The following is a 25614-nucleotide window of genomic DNA, read 5'->3' on the forward strand; positions in this document are numbered from 1 at the left end:
TGAAACTCCTTACAAGACATTTTTCACTATAAGGATACTATTAGTTTGATGTGTATATGGCATCAATGGTTTCAATATTCATAATTTCTGGTTTTTATTCTGTTTATGCCAAAATGGTGACTCTCTATAAAAATTCCCCTGCATTCTGTTGGAGCCGGTGCTATCTTGTAGAATTGCAGATTTGGACCTGATGGTGTACAGTATACTTTTACCTAAATACTGACCTACTCCCTAAATAACAAATAATCTCTACTACTTGGATGTTTTTAAGGGATACAATTTTCCAGATATGAAAATTTGAAGTAAACTAAAATAAATAGCAGTAGATAGTTTTTTGAAAGGAGACAAGTTTTTACATGATTTATAATCTTCTCAAATTTATTAATTTAAAAGTATTTTGCATGAATATATAATCCTGCAACTTACAGAACCTAGTACATGTATGCATTTATATGACATCAAAATAATCATTCAACAATCACTTTGGGAATACTTAAAGGTTGGATGAATTATGAATAACCAGAAGGTAATAATAGTCTGCAGGTATCCATGTCCATGATGTCACAATTATAAGCACATGCATTTATTTTAGCTCCAAGATGCTGTGAGTTTGACAGTGAAGCAGCAACTACCAATTTTAAATTTTCTGGTTTGACTAAGCCAGGAATGGAACCTACTAGAGAAAACACTGGTGAAAAGGAAGCTTCTACAAGACAGCTTAACAGTTCAGCTTTAGAAAATAACAGTCAGCCACGTTTTCATACTTTTAATAAAAGAAACATAACTTGATATCAAGATGCAATGAGGGAAAGTAAGATATTTTTATTTATCATTATATCTGATGTCCTGGTAATGTAATACAATCAAAATGACTGGACAGTAATGGATATTCAAATAAATACAATAGACATTCAAAAAACAATAAGGTTGTAATATAGTGTATAAACTACACCACACATTGCATTTTAAAGAGCAGCTGATAAAAAAATCTGTTTGAAAATACTCTTAATAGCTGACTTTATGGAAGCAAATACAAGAGAACAAATACTGGTCAGATGTTTTTATTAATGGAATGACATAATGACAATATGACAAATACATATATAGCATAACTACTTTCTCTCCACAGAACTTCTCACTCCATTCTTCTTCTAACATCAAAATATGAAACATGAGTTTTTACATTTTTACATTGATGATAATCTGTCTGTGTCTTCAGTTCAGTTCAAAACTATTTTGTTGTACAAAAAAAAGGTAGTAGGGTTATAAGGTTGCCTTTACATTTCCTGATTTTTCATTAACCTGATGCCAAAAGTTTACTTTGCACATATCTTTCACATGTTATCAGTATGATCAAGAAATAAAAATCAAAGGTTCAATAACAAGAGAGAATTGGATATCTCTTGATATTAACTTAATTTATTTAACATTAATATAATAATAAATGAGCTGTCAAGTCAGGTTAAACAGCAACCCACAACACAAAAATTGAAAAAAAATGTTGATATCTAGGTATATTACATAACTTTTCTAGGTATAATACATAGCTGATGGCAATAGACCTAACAGTAATGTTTTTATACATAAATATTTTAAGTAAATGAGAGAAATAAGCCAGTACAGTGATAGACAAACAAATTCTTTATATTTTTCAACTTTTAGATTTTTGTATTCTTTTATCAAGTTTCTGTTAATGTGTAAATAAGCACTCCCTTCAGAGAAAATTGATTAAAAACTGCAATTATAAGTTTATCTTTATCATAATTTTGTAACACAGTGAGTCAGTATATTTTTTTTTATTTATTGTACTGGATAATGTCTTGTTTATATTGGAGTTCACTGTATTTCCTCTGTAATTCTTTCTCTCTCTCCTGTTGTCTATTTACATCTTCTGTCAGGGACTGAAAGTAAAAAAAAAGATTATAAACTTATTTGACAGATTATAACACAGAAATACATTAATTTCTAGATTTACCCTGCAGACAAAATTTAGTATGTCACATTTTCAGAATTTCAATAAAATCAATGTAATGCAATACTTAAACCAATGTTATGAAACAGTTCGATTTTCATTTACTGACTTTTGATAAATCTGAGTTGTCCCCCTTTATATTATGCAAATTGTGAATTATTAGCCTATAATACATTTCTACTATTAGGTGAATCTTTTAAATTCATGGCTTTCCTAAACCCATTGGTATCCCAAATACCAATGAATCCACAGAAACATATTTTTTATACAATATTCAAAGAATGTATGCCTTTCCAGATAAAACACTAAATCATCTGCTGATATTTAAATCCTGCCTTCTTATAACATCAGTTTATTTCACACACTATATCACTTACATGGTTTAACACTATTCATTTTTGGGGCCCTTTATAGCTTGCTGTTCGGTGTGAGCCAAAGCTCTGTGTTAAAGACAGTACTTTGACCTACAATGGTTTACCTTTACTAATTGTGACTTGGATGGAGAGTTGTCTCCCCTTTTTATATTTATATAAAGTAAGCATCCCTCACCTCCTTTCTCTTGGGAATGGCTCCAATCTCATGCTGTCTAAGATCTACAAAGGTCCGTAACTCTACATGTGTTTGTTCTATCTGTTCATACAAATCATGGATCTGCTTGATTAAACTTTGGGACCGTGACTGAAAGTTAACAATAAAGGATATACATCTCATAATTTGTTCAAATATTCATCTATTAAAAGTTCTTAATGGATTCCCTTGTCTGACAGATATATACAGTAACAGATTTTGAAAACAGATTTTGATATATAAGCTTAAATCTTAAGATAACAGATTCATAAAATTTAAAATTAGTTTTTGCTGGAATATTTCCCCAAAAGTACTTGGAAGGAAGAGTAACTAAGTTATTTGTAATTTCATGCAAATCTTCATTATTTTTTTAAGATTACTTTTATTACATTTGATTAATAAATTAACCGTCTTGAAACTTGATATTAAATCAATATTATCTTTAACAATAAAAGCAGTAAGGTTTACCTGATAACCTCCAAGTAATATCTTTAATTTCTTTTCCATTTTTGCTGCCATTTTAGCATCTTTTGTCATATAATTTCTGTTATTCTGTGAAGTACATAAAATATGCAATGGATTAAACAATAGTGTGAGGTGATACAAGATACCTAAAAGATGTATGAAACCAGAAGAATTATATGTCATCATGGGTCCTTTTAAACAAATATAATTGAAGGGAAATATGAAATATTATTGACATATATGTCCTTTAAGGCAAACAGTCTATTTGCTAATTTCCATAATTCAACATGTAATGAGATTTTATTTGATGGTTGTTTCTTTTAACTTATAATTAGGAGATAACTGTATTGTATTTTAAGCTCCGACAGCATCAATTGGGGATTTGATGGTCACAAATTAAGTTTACCTGCGACGCGTAAGTGGAGACAGTAAACGGGTATTTTCGACCATCAAATCCCCAATTGATGCCGTCGGAGCGTAACATACAATATTGTTATCTCCATTCTAATAAAACTGACAGAAAACAACGTTAAAATATGTATTTAAAATTTACCATATGCTGTCTGCGCTTGCGTGTACGTCCCCTAGCATTAATTGTCAATTGATGCCATGTAAATAAATAACGTTATCCAATCAAAATGAACATTGCAAATGTTGTTGCATTAGAATGCTTTGTATGTACAGAAGCTTATTTTGTCCAGAATAGATCCTGCTGACAATTGGAAAAGGGAAATAACTTTTGTTAAAAGTGTTTACTATCAGAATTAAAACAGTAATTTAGCAAACAGACTAAACAGAAGAAAACTAAATGGTTATAAAAAAAGTCAGCCAAAATGAAACAACTAGAAACAAAAGCAGTCAAATACCCAAATAAACACAAAAGACCTTATTAGATACTAAATGTATGTCAAAATACTGTACTTGACAAATCAGACATTTAATTAACAGAGTAAACAACACTAATACATTCTGTAATTTATCTGTTTATTTATTTTTCAACAGATATTTACTTTAGTTGCACAGTTAATATATTTCTGGACTTTCAGCTCTTAAATAATCTTTCCTATCTTAGCATTTATGATGAAATGTTTTTGTTTACTTTTGGTATCAATGTATCAAGTTTCACCTTTTCTATTGAAAAAAAACCTGAAGGACGTTTGTATTCAGATGAAGAATTTATTGAAAAACTTAAATGTTTTGATTAGTTTGCTCAAATGATTTCTTCACAAATGAACAGGCTGTTTAAACTAAATTGAAACAAAGAAGACACCTTAATCTATCAAAAGAAATAGATAACTCAACCTATAGCAGATTTTTAGTGGCCCAAGCTGATGGTAACTTTTAAAATAATTTCCATCTGTGTCTTGGAGCACCGGTATCAAAATCACCTCTAATCTTTTTTCCTGAGACTCTATTCTGTCTTTTTTGCTAGCCAGATTGGCCCTGGTGTATCTGTTTTGTGAAGGTAAGTATAAAACCTGGCTGTAACATTCCTCCCACACAGTGGAGTAAGCATCAATAGACAGATCACCATGACCCATTCCTTTCTTTACATAATCCATTTCCATCTGTAGAAGCCGCTTAGCCTTCAAACAATAAATATTAAAAATATAGCTTTATACAAATGTTCTGTAGATTTTTACAGTATTATTTCTTTTTCTAAATAATGAATTTGTTTTTTTGTAACAAAAAGGCTGGCACAACATGTATTAACAAGAGTATGCAGAATAGCATGTTCACAGCAAAGAAAATTCTTAACCAAAACGACATTGTAATATATAATAAATACTAGTTTACATTGGTTCTAGCATGAATAATTATTAAATAATAAAAGAGAGAATCTTAATTCTTTCTTGGATTTATATTTGTGTTTACACCAATTATAAATTACCTTTTACCTTTGACGTTACTTATTCATTGCAATGTAACCTTTATATCGGCTGTTATTAGGAATGAATGATTGTACAATATCTATAACTTTCTATTAAATAGAGGTAAATGGCTAAAAGGGTGTATATAGGTGGACATCAAGCTTCAAGTAACCCTTTGCAATACCAATACTGTTGAGACTCAAATGCAATAATTTGCTGTTTCAGAATCTAATGCATCATAAACAATGGCAATTCAACCAATGACATGACATTATTTTCATTTTGGTGTACGAACAATGAGATTTAATACCCATAGTCCTAAAGTTTCTGAAAAGGCGAATTGATGTGCAGCACTATGTAAACCATACCTCTTCTAAATCAGCTTCATTGACTTTTTCATATGGATGTTCCTCTAAAAATGATGCATGCTGGGCCTGATTTAGAACCCCTTTTTGTGTTTGTTTTTTACTTCCTGGTGCGACACCCAGCTGATTAGAACCTGGTGTATATAATGCATCGTGATGAAGCATAGTTAACATTTCTTTTTTGATCAATTCCTCAGCCTACAAATAGAAAACAAAGAAATAATTAAATTCTATTTACTTTATTCATTTATACATTGTGTACCAATTTTCATTAATTTTATGGGTGTTCATCAGATCACAGATTTCTATTAGACTTGTCTGCAGACTTGGACAAATCAATGAAATCATGAACATGCATCCATGAAAATTAATGAATCAACAGTATTATATTTACGCTATACTAAATAGATAATGCCTTTCCAGTCTAGCAAACAGTTTAAACGTGAAAACCTGTTGAATTACACCTAAGTGTAGTACAAAAGAACAAATTCTAAATTAGACATAGACAACAGAGGGTTGAGCCATGCTGAACAATTGGTAATTTTTTGGTTGGCAGAATTGTTAAGTGTTAAAATGTCTATTTATTTTACCTTCTGTAGATCAGTAAGAGCAGGATCGCCAGGACCAGCCACTCTCAGTATATTGCTGTTGACGTCTGTGGGACGAGGCATGTCTCTCTGTACTGACTGAGATCGCATTCGTAATTCTTTTTGTCCTATAAAATAACCACTGGTTATTTTCAACTTTCTATTAAATCATATAAAATAAAATACTTTGCTGAGTGCAGCCTGAATCCTCCACACTCTTCCTAATTTGATGTAAATCAATGAATGTTTTGAAAACTTAACTACAAGTTTAGAAATTTGTGATTTTATTTGTTCAGTTTGTTAAACAATGGACAGAAATTCCAAATTAGTAATTGCCATTTCAGTATATATAGTATACTAATAACTCTACAAAGATTTCAAAATAGTGTCACCAATAGGTTGCAATTGTTTGCTATAATAAAAAGATCATAAAAATTTCTGAATTAACAATAAGTTTATCAAAGTCAAGAAAGATGCCATTTGACTGTATAAATATCTTACTGATAGCTCTTCTCTCCTCCTCTGATGCAGCATCAATGTCTGCCTGATCCTCAATGTAGTCGTCTGTTTGCATTGGTTCGTGTATATCCTGTTCCATGTCTTCAGGAACCACTATTTCATAATCATTTTTAGGACGAGGTAGACTGGCCAAACCATGCTTTAACTGGTCTTTGAGGTCTCTCTAAAACAAAAACATATTATATTAACATTTAATGTAAAATTTTCACTGAATATATGAATTTTATATATCTATTTATCATGTAAATTACCACTTTTTTCTTTTAAGTATCAATCAACAATCAATCAATTTCTTTTAAGTAATTTTTTTGATATCAGACTTAATTTTCATGTTCATATTACCTCAAACTTGCAAAATCTGCATTCAACTTACCGAGAATTTATTATTTTTCATGGGGTATCATTTCATGGATATTCTGGGTAAAGTAAACCATGAATTTAAATGATCATTGAAGTACAAACGTTTCTATCTGACAGCTTGAATACTTACTTATGCAAAACTATGAAATCTATCATCCTGACAGTTAACTTTTTCTTAAATCTGCAAAAATTGTCACCAACAATAATAAATGAATTCTCTTTATATAGAAATGATCTTTTGAATCTGCTCATTTATACATACCTGGTAAAATTTGTCATTAACATTCATGTCATAATCCTCATCAGGGTTAATATTTAGTTTGTCTCTCACAGGTGTCCTCAATGGTGTCTGTCCTGCCACACCCATTCTAGGGGTCATACCATGTGGTGTCAATGCTGCAATTATTAAAACATATAATCTGATTCAAATTGTTTCGACTAAATTGACCTAAGCATCTTATAATATGGTATCCCTAATAACCTACATTTTTTTCTTGGAGATTTGAATGAATTGTATTCTGAAATTTCATATAATTTTCTATTCTTTACTGAAACAATAAACAAGATACTAGTTTACAGGACAATTTCTATGTATTCTTTAAACAATGTTGAAAAATATCCAATTTCAAATTAATTTCTTAAGAAACAGTGACTTCTTGTAGATTTGTTATTATCTATAGGTTTATTTGCAGACCATTGTAAAACCACAAAACAATTCTTTTTTTTCTATATGTACACAAATTGGTACCCACAAAATAAATGAATCTACAATATAAGGACTTCTATACATCAGGTTCTATTCAAATTATGGGTAGGCCAATGTTGACCCAATTAATTTTGGTACAATTGGAGGTCTACAAATAATCAGCTTTTGTAGCACAGGTAGGGAGGGGACAATACAAATTGAAGGTTCCAATAACATGTTTATGTACCTCCACTACTTTCCATTCCTGGGGTCCTCATGGGTGTACCTAACACTGTGTTTGGTGTCTGTGCTGCGTTACGTTGAGGAGTTATACCACTGAAATCTGACTGATGGAGGGGTGTATTTAATCCTCCCTTCAACGGGGTGTCAACCAATTGCAGGGCCATAATATTTTGTGCTTCCTGAAATTGAAAAAAAATACAATGTTAACGTTTATATTCAGGCCAATTTAAACAACCATTTGATGTCAATCAGTAATGGAAAACATAAAATAATAAAATTAAAATCTGTGACTAGCTGGAATTTCTACAAATTGATTCATTTACTTTGTGTGTACCCTTCCTGAAATCTGAATGAGGTTCAAATAAAAAGATTTTAATAATGAAATAGAGACTATATCTTTAATTTTCAAACAGTGAAACAATGTTTATTCAAGAATAAAACAAGAATGTGTCCTCAGTACACGAATACCCCACTCGCACTTTCATTTTCTATGTTCAGTGGACCTTCACATTGGGATAAAAACTCTAATTTGGCATTAAAATTAGAAAGATCATATCATAGGGAACATACGTACTAAGTTTGAAGTTGAATGGACTTCAACTTCATCAAAAACTTCCTTGACCAAAAACTTTAACCTGAAGCGGGACAGACGAACGAACTGACGTACTGACCAGAAAACATAATGCCCCTCTACTATCGTAGGTGGGGCATAAAAAATAAACAAAATGATAAAAGATTTTTAATGGAAAAAAATTATATGATGTCATCAAAAGTACTTAATTTTTACCTGTAATACATTATCCTGTGTAGCAGGTGTCCTTGGTGTCCTGAGATTACCTAATGATGGAGTCACATTGTAGTCTTGTAGTAACGCCTGGCTGGCACCATTTTGGGCACCTGTTTCCTCTGCCTGCTGTCTGGCATATTCACTAGCTTGACCAACTTTCACAACCTGAAACAGAATTACGTAAAAGATATATATATGGTGAAGATGTAGAATTTATCTGTTACTAGAATCTCTTTTTGAATTTTGAGAAGTAGGTATTTGTAAGTTCTGATAAGGGCTGGAACTCATCACTGTCATGACAAAATATGGAGTCATTCTGTTAAGGAAAATATTTATTGGACAAACAAATTCACACAACTAAATAGTTTTATTTTTGATGTAATTAATATTTAAAATTAAAAAAAATACTTTCAGAAACTTGACACATGCACATATGGATAATAAATTGATGTCAAAGTAGAACAACTAAAAGATAGAAGTAGATATGATTTGTAAAGAAATTAAAATTCAATTTATACAAAATTCTCAGAAATGATCCTGAATATGTTTAATTGTCATTTGTTCCATGTTTGCATTGTGTTCTGATTTCTTTGTAAATATTTTTTAGGGTAAATTTATTTCTGTTTGATGTGATGTTGTTCTAATCTTATTTTAATTGTCTGTTATTAAGGTCTTTCCTTTCTTAAATGGAAAGACCTTACTGTATTTCGTTTGTTTATTATTCTTTTTCTTCTGCCATTTTTCAAAGTTAATCGGTGATAAAAGTACGCAAGATATCAAAATGATCTTTGGTATCAAGTATCGGGTTAATAAAAGCTATCTTGTAATAGGAGCACCGAAGTGTACTATTTACTTTATAGGAGTTATCTCCCCAATTACAAAAAACACTGTTATCGATATATCTCACAAACTATAAGACTTAGCGGCAAATGTTTTTTTTTAAAATGTTCCTTGCCAAATGATACAAGTTCAAATAATTTTATCCGAAGCGATCCGGTGACTTATTATAGGAGTAATTTCCCCTTGAATATTTTAATTTTCGATATGCATATAAATCTCATGAACCGTAAGTCGTAAAGACTGCGGGTCTTCAGATTTGAGTTCATTGGACCAGAACTTAAAAATATAGGTCAAGGTCAAAGGTCAAGGTCATATTTTAGATTTTCAAAAGTTTTTCATTTCCCTATAACTATTGAACGGTTATAGATACAGAAAATTTAAGCAGTGAAAAATGATTGGTACTTCAAGGGGCAACTTTTTTACATTATGACTATATTGATTTTACCATCATGTAAGGGACATAACTCCCACTGATGGTTTTTAAAAAGCCATTTTTAGGCAAAACTCTTAAACAAAAGGTCCTTGACCCATAGGGTCTTTTGCAATGACCTTGTGGAGCAATGACCTTGACGAAGGTCACAAGGTCAAGGTCATCAAATTATGTGGTTTTGGCACTATTTATACAGTTTTATGTGTGTTTGAATCCAAACCAACCAACCAACCAACCAATCAATCAATCATTCAATCAATCAATCAATCAATCAATGTTTCTGTTTAATGTGTTTCATAAGGGATCCAAGGTGGGTTTTTTTGCTTGTTTTAATTGAGCCTATTAAGCGTGTTTAACCAACCAAAGTGTTTAACCAGCATATTTAACCAACGTGTTTAACCAACCAACCAACCAACCAACCAACCAATCAATCAATCAATCCATCAATCAATCAATCAATCAATCAATCAATCAATCAATCATTCAATACATGTTTCCGTTTCATGTGTTTAATACGGAATCCAAGGTCTCTTTTTTTCGCTTGTTTCAAGAGACCCTATATCAAGTGTTTAACTAATAAACCAACCAACCAACCAACTAATCAATAAATTTATCAATCAACATATATATGATATATTTATTTATGACAGTATAATTAAAAGAAAATGGAAGGAAAGACCTATCAATTATTCAAGAAGAATTGAACTTTAATTTATACTGTATCTTTTCTTTGGTAATCTGTTAATTTTGATCTTATCAAAATGAAATGAATTTATCTTTTATTTTCAGAACTTATAGTTCCTTTGTTTCAAATTAGCCTAGAAACAACTGACCTCTTCTAATTCTAAATCAGAGATCTGCGGAGCTGGCAATACAAGTTTACTTCTCTTTTTCACTGGTTCTTGGAAACTGAAATATAATTTAATATGATAGTAAGTGAAATTCACATATGATGTGTCTACTCAAATCTGTTTTTCTCCTTCTTCCTTACAGTGACAGGGACCTCAGTGACCAAATGGTCTAAGTAGTCAAACTTCTGAATCACTAGCCAGTCAACACTGAGGTTGTGAGTTCAAATCCCCAAAGGGACAGATGCGCTTTACGCCAATCTTAATTGAGGGGGGGTAGGAGGGGTCCTGATCCTGAAATCCCAAGCTTAAAAACACCAGATACCGGAGTCCCAATAAAGGTCCTAAACCCCCTCTTAATTGGTTAGGATTGTAAGTTTTTCTAAGAAAGATTAGTGGTTTTCTTTGGCACTCCAGCTTCCTCCATCAATACAAAACTTACCACCATGAAAAAGCACACAAGGGATGGGGTTAAATGCCAATAAATCTTACAATTTTGCTATTAAAACAATTAGAAATGTTTGACTGAATTTGATCTTTTGATCTTTTTTTTTATATCTTGCTTTGGAGTCATCTTCTTTCTTCTCCTTGTTTTATCTCTAAAAGAATGTGAACCAAGCTAAAAACAGATAACCACTTTCCCCAACCTTCCATTCACATTTATTTTTTTGCAAATCAGTTCAAATTATAAAATATCAACTTTTAGTGTTGTAAATTTTGCATAAATAAATGTTTTAATATTCTACTTTCTGAATAATTTAATACTTACTTGCTTTGGCTGGCTATTGCACCAGGTAAATCATTTTCCTTTCTTTTCTTCTGTTTAAGTTTATCTTTCTTTCTTTCTCTCTAAAATTGTACAAAATAAATGTTTGTTTATACTTCACAGGAGAAAATATTAGAAAAAAACATCAAGTGACATGGGTAAGTGTTTTGGCCCATTGCATTGAAAATACTACTGGTTAAATTTGTTTCTGTATGTTGTTTTTAGACTTTGTAGTTAGTGGGCGTATGAAAATGATAAATTTAGCAAGGTTTCCTTTTACAAAGGGACATAACTCCTGATGGTGAAAGTGACACCACTCAATTTAAAGTTGATATGTATTTGGTGGTAATAAGCATTGTTTATTAGTTTCATAACATTTGGCTATGGTGAAGTAAAGTAAGAGTGTGGAAAAAAGCAAAAGTGATATTGATGCTATCCAAATTTGGACTTGATCTGTGTTTGGAGGTTATAAGCTTTAGCAGCCAATAGCAGCCAATGTCAATATCAAGGGAAATTGGTGCCTAGGAAATATAAATTTCATCATTACAACAAGTGTATAACAATATTTCTCCACTCCTGAGTCCTTACAGTTAAATTTTAATATTTAAAGTGTGTGTCATGCAGAGCTTTTTAAATACTTAGAATTCAACTGTTAAGAGTGGAGTTATGCCATATTACAAGAGCTTTAGTGGGCGAATCTATTTCTCTAATGATTTTTATCCTTACTTTTCAATGATTTGCAAAAAGTTCTGTTTTTTATATGTGATGTCATCAGGCATGGTGGCCTTTTTTCATGACAGAACAATTGGAAATTGAGAAAAAAATCAAGAAATTTAAACATCATAATTGAATTTCGACCAATCATTTGCTGAGATCAGATATTTCACTAGCAAGGAGACTTATTTTTCTCACACTGCTCAGGAAATGTGAAACTAGCACAAAAATTATAAAAAGTAAATGACTTACAGCCTCAGCGTCATCTCTTCTTTCTCCATCTAGATTCTGTTGTCTTAATCTTTTAAAGTTAATATCTTTTGGCTTAAAAACTTCTTCAGATGTGTCATGGAAACCTGTCAAAATTAAATGGAATTTTGTGAGAATAAAAAAGAATATTGGAAAGATGTACATCAGATAACAGTCCATTCAATATACTTGAGACAATTTTGTATTATGACATAATTGAATTTAACATACTGAGATGTATTGCCTCTCCTTAGTTGTTATTAACTGATATGAAGTGATTAGCATTGGTTCTTTTCTACTTAAAACATATCAAACACTTCATTTTTTTATTAACTTGTGAAATATTTTTTTTTGCTGTTAAAGCTGACTTTATGTCTATTGAAGAATTGACCAGTTAATGTTTTTCAAGAAATTAATCTGCAGTAGATGAACTATTAGTTTACAGTATTCATAGAAGGCTGAAACTTGTGTAAGAGGGATGTGTAATTTTTTTTAGTTTCTTTTCTGATAACAGTTGTACACAAATGTATAATACCAGTTAAATGAGACTGCTTTATAGCAACGGACTGCTTCATACACCCTAAATACATTTATCTATTTTTCATTCCTATAAAATTATAATAAATATAACTTTTTTTCTAAATTCATGCTCTTTTTTCAAAATTACGACAAATAATGTATTTCAAATTTTGTTTCCAGTGATTTCTATGTTGAATGTTTGTTTATATAGTACAAGTATGACAAACCTGGCGCTGGTTTCTTTTCAAATGATTTCTATGACAAATGTTTGATTATATAATACAAGTATGACAAACCTGGGGCTGGTTTCTTTTCAAACGGAATTTCTGCATTGTAATCTACTCCTCTCTTTTTCTTCTTATGTTTCTTAATACTGAAATATAAACCAAATGAAACATATGAATTGTTTTAAACATGAAATGCACATGGAGTTATCACTTCTGTTTATTAACCCTTTAGGAAGATCAGACACATCTAAAATGCTTTTTAAAGCTGACTATACAGTATGGGTTTTACTCATTGCTGAAGGCTGTACAGTGAGCTATATGTTTTAATTTCTGTGTTATTTTGTCTTTTATGGAGAGCTATTTCATCAACAAACATACAACATCTTCTTTTTCTTAATATAAACATTTAATCCACATTAAATTTTCACTTTTGCTAATGATCACTATTCACATTTTCAACTTTTCCCTCATATTTTGTTACACTCTTGACTTTTACTTTGGAAATAAATACAAAATCCTAACAGGGGAACAAATAACAACTAGTTACGAAGAGTCATACACCTTTTTTTCATATCAAACATTCTATTTAAACAATAACACATATAACAGTTTCAAATTTTATCTGTGTCAATAAATATGGCATGAAAATACTTACTCTATTCCTGCTGCTCGTAATTCTCTTCTCTTTTGTAATGCTGCTAACCTCCTGGTAAAAACAACCAATTTAGAAAATTTAAATATTGAATTAAAATATGGCTGTTCAAACAAGAATGACATACCCTACTGGTAAAGCATCAGAAAACAGTAAGAAGGTGTCTGACAGATGAGAAACACACACACACCTTACAACTCATATATAAAGTCATTCTGAACATAACTATTGGAGAACTGTGAGATCAAACATTCTAAAATCCCACAACATATTAAAAAACTTTAATATTGTCAAACAGAAAGTTGGTATCTTTTAAAAAAATCTTTAATCTTAATTTACTTTATGATGTTGAAAGCAAAATTGTAACTGCAAGATAAGCAACAAACATTCTATTAAATCTGACTCATTTTCAAAATAATTTGCTGCTGATTTCTGAAGAATTAAGCTGTTTCTTGCTATATGTTAATTGCAACCTATCAAGGGGCAGAATTTTAAAATTCAATTCAATATACATTCATTACATTCTAGACATATTTTCCTGATTTCTATTTGAAAGATCAACATTATGGCATGCATTGCCTTTTTCATGTTACACTTGTCAAACTTATAGGTACTGTCAGAACGATGGTTTTACATATCAAAAGTTATTTTTCTAATATATATCTTTCAGACAAACCTGGCTTCCTCTAACTGTTTTTCTCTTGCTTTTCTTTTGGCTTTCTTGCCTTGTGTGTTTGCTAACCTAGCTCTGGCTTCAGATAACATCTCAAGTTCTACAGATACAAAATAAATTATCTTGTCAAAGTCATTTGATTATATCAAAATTAATTTCACCACTGATTTACTAAAGGTAAGCTGATCTGTAAAAATGAAATCTCCATGCCTTATATATCATGTACTGTAGTACGACACTAGATTAAAACTGACGTGGATGTGGAAAGGTAACAACCGGCCTCCGAAAGCTTCATTTTTACTGAAGCCCAGGTGGTCGTGTGGTCTAGCGGGACGGCTACAGTGCAGGGGATTTGGTGTCACGATAACTCAGTAGCATGGGTTCGAAACCAGGTGAGAGAAGAACAAAAAATTGCAAATTTACAGATCTAACATTGTTGGGTTGATGTTTAGACGAGTTGTATATATATATTTGTTATTATATTCACATCGTGCTATTATTGAAGAATGATATCTGTTATTCGAAATATCTAATATTTGTTCATTTTACCATTATTTAATGGTGATGTTGTACCCTTTTTGACTTGTTATATTATTATATTTTGTAGTGTACAGAATCATATTACATGATCCATCGCCCTGTAAGATTAATCGTTGACTATTTATTCGGTCATCATATATATATGTTATATATCTGAATGTTAAATCCGTATTTTCCGGAACTGTATAGTCTTAACCATGAGTGTTGTGATTATTACATGTATCAGCCTCTTTTTGTGTTTTAATCCAAAGTAAAAGGATGTAATTTGAGAGCTCTTCATTTATTTATATTCCATACTTGTCTTTAGTCCCCCAAACCTGAGTCAGGTATATTACCTGGTGGAGGACCCTGGCATCGATCCCAGTACCTATCACATATAAATACAATATCAAAATAAGAAGTATAAGTGCATCAAACAGATTTTATATAATAATAATATATTGTATTGAATTGTACTTGTAATTTGTGGGGGAGAATTTTTCAATCATTACACAATTTTATCACCACACAAAAGATTTATGCATTTAGAATCATGAATATAACATCCATCGAAAAATATTAACATTAACATTGCATTATAAAATATTATCATAACAAATGATCTTTTCCACCACTTAATAGTACATACCATCTTCATCCATATCAACTGGATCTGGCTTGGCTGGTTTTGTTTCTGGGTTCGGGTCTATTTCGCCTGGTTTTAATTTTCTTGGATCGTCTTCTGATTCATCTCTATTTTGAGCTTTATCTCTGCCAAATTAAAAATAACATATAAATTTTCTCTCAGTCACTTCACCTTAGAGAAAGCTTCAAAATAAGGGGCGGAAACTGTTTGAACATGGCTGTGTTAAGTTGAAATCTAATTTAGTAGTAACATATTCCCTGAGGCAAGTCTTTCTAAACAGATTTTCAAAAATTCATATTTATAAAAATAAGAATACTATATACTTATATTGCTTTCCTTTAGCGAGTTCAACCCCAGTCTTTGGTAGAGTTCATGTTGTTCAATCTATAGATTTCTGTGAAATGTTCTGTTCTTGATGTTTCTATTTTTGGTAAGTGTGTATATTTTTATAGTTCTATTGAATTTTTATTATTTCTTAGGTGTTTTTTCTCTGGTTTGACCCAGGCTTCTAAATTTTGTACTGGGGACCTACATTTCCACAGTGTTTATGTTCAATGTTGTGGCAGGTTGGGTCCTTAGATGGAACATGTTAGTCTTTTTTTCAGAATTATAAATGAGAGCTTCTAAGTGTGATTATTTTCTAACCATCTTAGATTCATCTCTTCATGACAGATTTAAAAACATTTTACAAATACATATGTTTTATTCAAGTCTTTATCAATCATGTAACTCACAGTAAATACTCATAATGTTCTAGACATTGTGCTGCAGTTCTACCTACAATAGGAGCAATAGTTCTCCATTGTGTAGGCATTAACTTGGCCAAATGTAGTAACTTTTCTTCTTCTTCTCTGCTCCATTCTGTCTTTTTGATACTTGGGTCCAACCATTCAAACCTGTGATGAAATAGAAATTTTACATTGAATGCTGTTATAAAGTACTTGACACAAAGAAATGTTTAATTTCTTGTTGTTAATTTTCCTGTCATTGATGATGATGTTCTATTTGATACATTTGTACTTCTTTTGGAGCATACAGCCCATTTGATATTGGCCTTGTTTAGGAAAAATGAAGATTGAAATTCATTATTTACATTCAACTCAGTGATTACATTCAAGTAAATAGTTTGATAAAAGAACATTCATGACCAACCCCTCTCAATTTTCAAATTTGTACTTGAAGAGACAGCATGTTTGTGTCTGAAAAGTTGAAAAACACAATATATTTTTGGCCTTAAACTTCTCCACTGATCTTCCCTTTTGTATGCAGGCCTAGGACCTCAACAAAAAATCAGTACACCTCAAAGTTCTTAGTAAAAGCAATAATTACTTCAGTATTATATTTTTTGTTGGAGGGAGTTTTAGCTTCTAGTTTAAGTATCAACAGCTTGACTTCTACACTGTAACAACTTTTTAAGGTACAATTATATTGTTCTTTGTTTTAGTATCTAAACTTACCATCTAGCTTTACATTGTTTTGATGACTTTCTGTGTAGCAATGATGCAATTCTGGCCCACTGATTTTTGCCATATTTCATTACAGCTGCTTTCAGAATCTCATCCTTAAATAAAATATAAATATGTTTGCTACATGTATCTGCTTGTATATATCATTCAGCATTACGACATTCTTAATAGGCCATGCCTGATGAGGGGGAAGAGTCAAATGATTTCTATAGAAATGAGAAGTGTCAATGAATGATTATACTATTGCATACTTTATATCATTGGTTTAAGTTGTTCCCCTTAAACTAACCTACTTTAAAGTACTAAAAGAAGTTTTATAAACTGAATTTACTGTGGGCATTGCTGTGTGTTTCTTCACTTGTGTCTGCTTCCCAAGTCAGGAACCTCTGGCCTTTAATTTGGTTGTCTTATATGTTTTTTTATTTTTTGTTCATTTATATGTTTTGCAGTTTTCACTGAACAAGAACACATTTTAATTTAGGGGTTTGCTTATGCCCACCTCAAGGATTTTCTCCCTGTATTGAAGACCCATTGTTGGCCTTCTGCTGTTCCTGCTCTTTGGTTGTGTAGTTGTCTCTTTGACATATTCCCCATTTCTTTATTCAATTTTACTACTGAATTTACTGTTGATGATGCTGTAGAAACAGCATAACTATTACTTGCTCTTACTCTTATATTAATCCCCCATTTTCTACATAAGAATGGTCGATTTTTTTTTAATACAATGTCTATATTTACATTTTTTTTACCTGCCTGTACTTGACATTGCAAGAGAAATCAGAAGACACAAAAAGGTGAATTTTTCACAAATTCTTAAGTCCAGTGTTGCAGATTCCTACAAAGTGATACAGTATATCAAAAGGTAGGCTAGCCCTTACAGAAATATCACTAAACATACAAGTTGGTAGTAATGACCTTTACTGTCAAGCGTCAAACACCCATTTTTGGCTACCGTTAGTGTCAAATTAATGAAAATTTTACTGTGATTTGTCAAAATATCCTTTACAAGATTTGTCAGAGGGCTCAAATCATTAACGTTACCATTATTTTTGGAGAAAAAAATTAACATGATGTGTCAAAATCTTTGATTTTAATATGTCGAAAAGAAAGTGCATATTTTATCGTCATGAACCAAAAAAATCATTTGGCAAGAATTTTTACCGATATTCGTTATGAAAATACCCCCCATCACCACCTTTTTACAACAGTATCAATATTTAGAATGTTTGATGTAAGAGGGGGGATAGGACCTTTATCCGGAATCCGGGATCGGGTGTTTTTAAGCTCAGGATTCATGGATTGACGCTTTCGGGATCTGGGAATTCTTTTTTCGAATTTCGGGACTTCAGGATTTCATGTTTTTAAGCCCGGGATTTCAGGATCTCGTGTTTTGAAGCCCGGGATTTCGGGAACAGGACCCCCACTATCCCCCTCATGTAAACTTCTTCTTCTTCTTTCCTCTATAACTTCCTCCAATAGTTGGAGTACACCAACCTTACTAAATTAAGGTTGGTTAAACCCTTATAATTAATTATTCAGTGAAAACATAACTATTTAAAAATAACATTATAAAAAAAAAAATACAGTTAAATCCCTGAAAAATAATAATAATAACTTCTATGTACATTAAAAATGTGTCACAATTAAAAAGGTTATTAATATAGTTTTAAGAAAGTTTTGAATATTATTTACAGGACATACATTATAGTAAAAAATCTTTACATTTACTAAAACAGTGTTACTAAAAGGTAAAAAGAAAATATAAAAATAAATAGTTTTCAGATTTCTGCCTGCTACAGCTACTACATATGTCTATGTGTACTGCTAGGCGATATATAAATCAATAAAATCATGCATATAAGCTTATATGTCCTAAGCGATCTGATTATGCATAGCCATTATAACATGTATAACTATCTGTTATATATATATATGTGTGTAGCTACTGGGTATTAAAGCTAAACATGCATATTTATTCCCTTTAAAGGTATAGCGCGGCACAACCACACTGACCAGTTATTCTACTATTTCATGGATTTTCTCAGCATTTAATTTTACATACAGGATTGATAGGTTTAGCGCGGAACACCCACACTGACCTAGTTGTTCTGTACAAAAGGCTTGGCGATGACTGTACATTAAAGATAAGCAATGTTTCATACTACGGAGTTTAAGACAGCAAATGAAGGCATAGCGCGGGACAGCCATATTAACCTAATGAAGATTTAAAATTCGGTGTATAAGATTGATGTAATTAAGGTTTAGCGCGGAACAACCACACTGACCTAGTTGTACTGTCGAAAAATCATTAATGATTATTCCTTAGATTGTCCAGAGAATAAGCCATATTGATGATTAAGGTATAGCGCGGTACAACCACACTGACCTTATGGGAACTAGATAACACAATGTAAACACCAAAACAAAAACATGCACTATAATTGTAAAACAAAAATGTAAGCGTGTGTAAACTGATAAACTTGCAATAATGTATTGACATTTACCTCCGTGTTACGCCAAACACCTCCTTTTATCATAATTCTCGGCATCTTGGTCTTTTACTTCTAGATCTCTGTAAAAATTGCCTAAAATGTAATTGTCTAAACAAAATTTCTCCAATAAACGTTTTGGGTATAAATAAATTTAGCTAATAACCAAAATTAACAACGGACACGAATGTCTTTTAGATACTCAACTCTATATATGATGATTAACTACATTTCTGTCCAGTTTTATTATGCTTGATATGTTTTGTATAGTTTTTATATTTAATATAACCAAAATTAATAATTTTAAGAACAAAATTCGATAAATACATTTTATCTTGGTAACATGGTAAAAATGAACACTTTATTTTACTGCAGACCAATAGAAAAACCAGAGAGAATCGAACGATATTTCCCCGCCCTTTTGAAAATAGCTGGAAAAGCAGCTGGACTGTTTACAATTGTTTCCCAAGCATTATCAGATACAAATACAGTATAACAGAAAATCTTTCTAGATGGTCACCTAATATTCCTATTTGATTCATTGCAGATGTGATGTGCTTCTTTGAAGGAGGTAATTTCTTACACAGATGGCCACAATCATTTTGAACAGTGAAATACATCTATAGCAAATAAATTGTTCTGATCTCAAGGCATCATATGTGAGCCATTACCACCACTATGCCCTTTTGATTACTTTGCATTTGTTGTTAATCAAAACATTTGAAAAATACCTGCATGATCAACATATTTGAATGAAATATCTTAATGATAGTCAATTTGCCAACTATCTATTTGATTATGTTATAAATACAGAAATTTATTCTCATTTTCAAATAAAGTCTGGTTCTTTATTATAAATTTGGGGTCTGTCCTCAAAACCGAAAAGGCAAAATAAGTTGAACATGAAATATCAGCATTTGAACTAAGGGAGCTACCATTTGATTTTTATGGGGGGGCTAGGATGAAAATTTTTGTCCTGCATTTTTGTTAGCTGTAATCTCTGTGATCCTGCCTTTTTATTTGTGACTCTGTTCGGTCCTGTCTTTTTTTTTTAGTTTGTCCTGACTATTTTTTACCTAAATTGTCATGCTGACTTTTTTTTTTTTTTGCAAGTGTCTCATTCAGCCTTTTTAGCTCACCTGACCTTTTTCATCCAAAAAACCCCTAAAAATGCAATGAAATGGCGATTTTTATATATTATGGCCTTCTTTAAAGTATTCTATAACTAAACATATACTTAAAGATGCAAATTTTCATACGAATAAAATTGAGAATGGAAATGGGGAATGTGTCAAAGAGACAACAACCCGACCAAAATAAAAAAACACACAACAGCAGAAGGTCACCAACAGGTCTTCAATGTAGCGAGAAATTCCCGCACCCGGAGGCGTCCTTCAGCTGGCCCCTAAACAAATATATACTAGTTCAGTGATAATGAACGCCATACTAATTTCCAAATTGTACACAATAAACTAAAATTTAAATAATACAAGACTAACAAAGGCCAGAGGCTCCTGACTTGGGACAGGCGCAAAAATGCGGCGGGGTTAAACATGTTTGTGAGATCTCAACCCTCCCCCTATACCTCTAACCAGTGTAGAAAAGTAAAAGCATAACAATACGCACATTAAAATTCAGTTCAAGAGAAGTCCGAGTCTGATGTCAGAAGATGTAACCAAAGAAAATAAACAAAATGACAATAATACATAAATAACAACAGACTACTAGCAGTTAACTGACATGCCAGCTCCAGACTTCAATTAAACTGACTGAAAGATTATGATTTCATCATATGAACATCAGGCACAATCCTTCCCGTAAGGGGTTTAGTATCATACCATCATAACATATATGAGAAGAACATAACCCGTGTCATGCCAACAACTGTTTTTAGAATAAATGTGTTTAGTTCCGACGCAAAGACCTTATCAGTGACTCAATATTAACGCCAAAATATGCAATCTTTAATGACTTGACAACAGTATCGTAATTATATCCCTTCTTAATAAGTCTATTCAAAGGTTTTGTAAGTTTATGAGGTGAATACTGACACCTTTGTGCTTTATAAAGAATATTTCCATAAAAAATTGGATGTGAAATACCTGAACGTATAAAAAGTCTGCATGTTGAGCTATATTTACGAATGATGTCTTTATACCGATGATAAAATTTAGTAAATGTTTTGACTAGTTTGTGATATCGAAAACCCTGGTATAATAATTTTTCAGTAATACATAAATTTCTCTCTAACAATACTTTGTTTTTTAAAACAAACTTTTTATGGTTAAATTGTTAACTATTTCGAACAGATTGAAAAAAATATAACAAATGTTTAATAAACATGAAATCACAGGCATTTTTTTTATATGTGAAACAAGTAATTTCTACCAGTTTAGCAGATAAACTTTTTACTCAGCTAGATTAATCAATGAGTGATAGATTTCTCTTAGAAGAAATTTAAAGGTCCTGGTAAATAAACAACAGAGAACAATACCTGTCGTATTTGTTAGATGGGACAATAGAACTGCCAAAAGTTTAAATGGACAGGTAACTTGCAGGTGAATCTATGGAAAGGTTCAATAGGGTGCGCAATAAGGGAATTGACAAATTGTGAGTCTAGTTTATAAATTGATGTTTTGATTTGAGTAAGACTAGGTCTATCTCTTTTGTTGCTATGTTGTAGTCAATGTGAACAAGTGTTTCACTAAATGCTAGACCAGGCATAGCGGTCATAAAACTTTCGAGTCAGTTTTTTTTTGTACTCGTATATTTCAAAAATATTAATCAACCAGTTGCACCTTCCGCATGGCAGCTAAGGGAAGTAACTTGCACTTACTATTGAAATTTAATTATGTAAGATTTTAATCAATAACAAACAAAACAGCTGTTTCTCAAAATAGAATAATTGGTTGTAATTTAAAAACTAAAGCAGTAAGAGCAAAAATATTGGTCATAATTATTAAAAAAAAATTGGTTAATTTTAAGCAGATATTGCTGCTGAAATATGTAGCAAATTAGAATAATACATTTTTGTTATACAAGGATAAAATATTGTTGCTTTTACGACAGTAGCAAATTTTACATACAAATCATAGTTTTATGAGTTATTGCCCTTAAAGGATAATATTATTGTGTACTAGTTTCCCCTATCTTGTTAAAAAAATTATATGATACAACAAATAAACAAGATAACACTGTCCATCTTTATTTTAAATGTACATTACACATGTCGTATCTTAATAACCTCATATTTTATCTTTCATATTATATCTTCATGTGTAAATAATTTGATTTAAAAGTTTTTTTAATACATAAGGGTTCATCAAAAATGGCTTCCTCTAAGTCTTTACAAAGAGAACAAATTCCAGTGGGTTGTGAACTTTGTGATGGTGGGAATAAAATCAAATTTAAATGTTTGGACTGTCAACTTTTAATGTGCGGCCGATGCAAGGATAAAGTCCACGCTAGATTTAAAAATGCAACTGAACATAAGATTAGAGACATTAAAGAGCTGGTTCAGGAAGAAGAAGTGGACACATTTAACTTTAGTGATGTAAAATGTGTAGAACATCCAGACCAGGCTTGCTGTGTATATTGTCAAACTTGTAAGAAAGTCATCTGTTTAAAATGTGTAACCAAAATCCACAATGGACACACCTTTATTGACGAAGAAGAGCTTAATGATAAAAAGACGATAACTAGAAGTGGACAGAAGAAAGCAGATGAAAGTATAAAAATTTTGACCAGTACTTTAGACAAAGTACAGGACATAAAAGATCAGGAAGATGCTAAATTTAGAAAAATCAAGCAAGATATCTTTAGTCACAGGGATGCTTTTAAAAGTGAAGTTGATAAGCATGCTGATAATCTTGTAAAAGATCTGGAGCAGACATGGGAATTAAATAGCCAGGAAATCGGGACAGAGTATAGCCATATTAAAGAGACCTTAGAAAACTTGCAGAGCAAGAGTAACACTGTAAAAAGATCGACAACTTCAAAAGATTTTGTTAAATTCTTTGATGATTTTGATAAATTTGCTGTTTCATTTTGTGGAGATGCACCACAAGAAAACCTTGACTTTTCATTATTGGGGAGATTCTTACCAGACAAAATGGTGAATTTTGGATCAATCGAAAATACAAAAAACTTGGATATTCAACAACCTAAAATTGATTTTAAAATTGTGAAACAATTCACCATACAATTAAGAAATGTTCATCATATTTGCAGATGTTCTGATGGTACTATGTGGATATATGATGCTTCTCAAGAAAAGTTACACCACATAAGATTTAAAAAAAACAATATTAAGATTATGTCAGAGTTGCACATTTCTATTTGTGACATGGCAGTCATGAATGCATGCAACCACCTGCTTTTGGCATTTATAGGTAAAACAAGTCTGAACATATTGTTTAGTAAATGGACTGGCAAACAGATCATGAATTCCAATTATGATGTGAAATCATATACATCACAAAGTGAACCAGAATGCCTTCATATAACCAAAGATAACAGAGTTATAGTAGGTGTTGGAGGGGGAGGCACAAAGGCTGCTGTGGTAGTAATGGGCCAGGATGGTAGATGCCAGGCAAAATATGAAGAAGACAGCAACAAAGAATCATTATTTACATGGCCTAGATTAATTACAAGCACCAACAATGGCAATATCTGTGTTGTGGATGAAAAAGATTTGGATTATAGAGTCTTGGTATTAGGAAAAGAAGGAGAAATCAAACAGGTGTACACTGGTCAACCCACAATTAACACGGAAGAAAAACCATTTAAACCCTCTCACCTGCTTACAACTCCTGCAGATAATATTGTAGTTACAGATTTATTCATTTCTACACTACACATATTGAACTCTGAAGGAAAATTTATTGGACATTACAATCTTCATGACATTGGAATTATATATCCATGTAGACTCACTTTGTCTACAGAAGGACATATGTATATAGGATGTTCAAATAAAAAGGACAGCCCAGAAACTTTAAAAGCTAAAATTTATGAGTTGGAATATTCCGGATTCTAGTGATCTAAAACAATATGAAAAAAATATTTTCAATTTTAATTATTTTCCTGCTATACACATGAAATAACAAAAATATAATAAAAAAAAAAAAAACATGTCGATATATATCATTAATTTGGAATTAATTTGAATGTTATTTTGACTCCTAAAAACATTTATGAATTTCATATTCTAAAAAGTGTGAATAATTAAAAGGATTGATTATAGATATATCCACAAACCTGTATTTCATTTTATAGACAAGTGTGGACACAGACTGGTGTTTTCTGATGTGCAAATTTTTCATAATGACTTGTGCCAGGATTGCTTGTGCCAGGATTGCTTTGACAGATGTGGAAACTAAGGACAACTTTTAGACGAAACACTTGAAAATTAACATGACTGATATTAGTCTGTAAATATGTTGTTTACTTGATTTTATCATTTCCAAAGATCAAACTGATTTAAAGGATTGGAAAAAAGAAAAATGATCAAACTTTGAATTATGAATTAATTGCAAGAAAAAAGTGTCAATACTGCAGAATGTAAGGGGAAATATTGATATTGATATATTGATATTGCAATGAATAAATATAGCATATTTTATGTTTTAAGACATATACAAATAAGTCAGATGACCAAAACCGTTTATTGATTTCTTATAGGAGTTATTGTTCATGAAGCACATTTTTAATTAGGGCCGATAGTGATCAGTCTGTTCGTATGTCCGTCCGTCCGTCTGTCCGTAACACACGTTTGCTCCATATCTAGAGAACCATTATGATTTCATATTTAATACTTAACATGATTATTAACCAACACCAGAGGGTGTGTCATGTTGTATGTACAACTTCCTAGGTCAAAGGTCAAGGTCAAAATTTTTGGTTTCAGTTGACAACCATGTGTCCTGTGGTGAAGATCGTGTCCGCGCCATATCTAGATAACCATTATGATTTCAAAGTTTATACTTGACATCCATTTTAACCACCACCAGAGGGCGTGTCATGATGTATGTACAACTTCTTAGGTCAAAGGTCAACGTCAAAAAAACTTTGGTTTCAGTTGACAACCCTGTGTCCTGTGGTGAAGATTGTGTCCGCTCTATATCTTGAGAACCGTTATGATTTCAAATATTATA

The 25614-nt window shown here is 31.5% G+C and overlaps 2 protein-coding genes across 2 annotated transcripts; one reads left to right on the forward strand and one right to left on the reverse strand.

Annotated features, from left to right (window-relative positions):
- Positions 1–1216: 1216 nt before the first annotated feature.
- LOC134687433 (cell division cycle 5-like protein) lies at positions 1217–19612 on the reverse strand. The gene is made up of 20 exons (XM_063547726.1): positions 19475–19612; positions 16962–17065; positions 16239–16400; positions 15508–15629; positions 14343–14439; positions 13670–13720; positions 13084–13160; positions 12272–12375; positions 11309–11388; positions 10525–10600; positions 8422–8586; positions 7639–7813; positions 6969–7102; positions 6329–6509; positions 5831–5955; positions 5244–5438; positions 4393–4590; positions 3008–3091; positions 2522–2650; positions 1217–1901 (listed from the first exon to the last, which is right to left on the reverse strand). Exons 1-20 carry the CDS (start codon positions 19517–19519, stop codon positions 1797–1799), a joined length of 2409 nt encoding a protein of 802 aa, XP_063403796.1. The 5' UTR covers positions 19520–19612; the 3' UTR covers positions 1217–1796.
- A 3175-nt stretch (positions 19613–22787) lies between these two features.
- LOC134687934 (uncharacterized) lies at positions 22788–24497 on the forward strand. The gene has a single exon (XM_063548395.1). It carries the CDS (start codon positions 22788–22790, stop codon positions 24495–24497), a length of 1710 nt encoding a protein of 569 aa, XP_063404465.1.
- Positions 24498–25614: the final 1117 nt, after the last annotated feature.

This window comes from Mytilus trossulus, chromosome 10, assembly GCF_036588685.1.
Source record: "Mytilus trossulus isolate FHL-02 chromosome 10, PNRI_Mtr1.1.1.hap1, whole genome shotgun sequence".
Classification (NCBI taxonomy): domain Eukaryota; kingdom Metazoa; phylum Mollusca; class Bivalvia; order Mytilida; family Mytilidae; genus Mytilus; species Mytilus trossulus.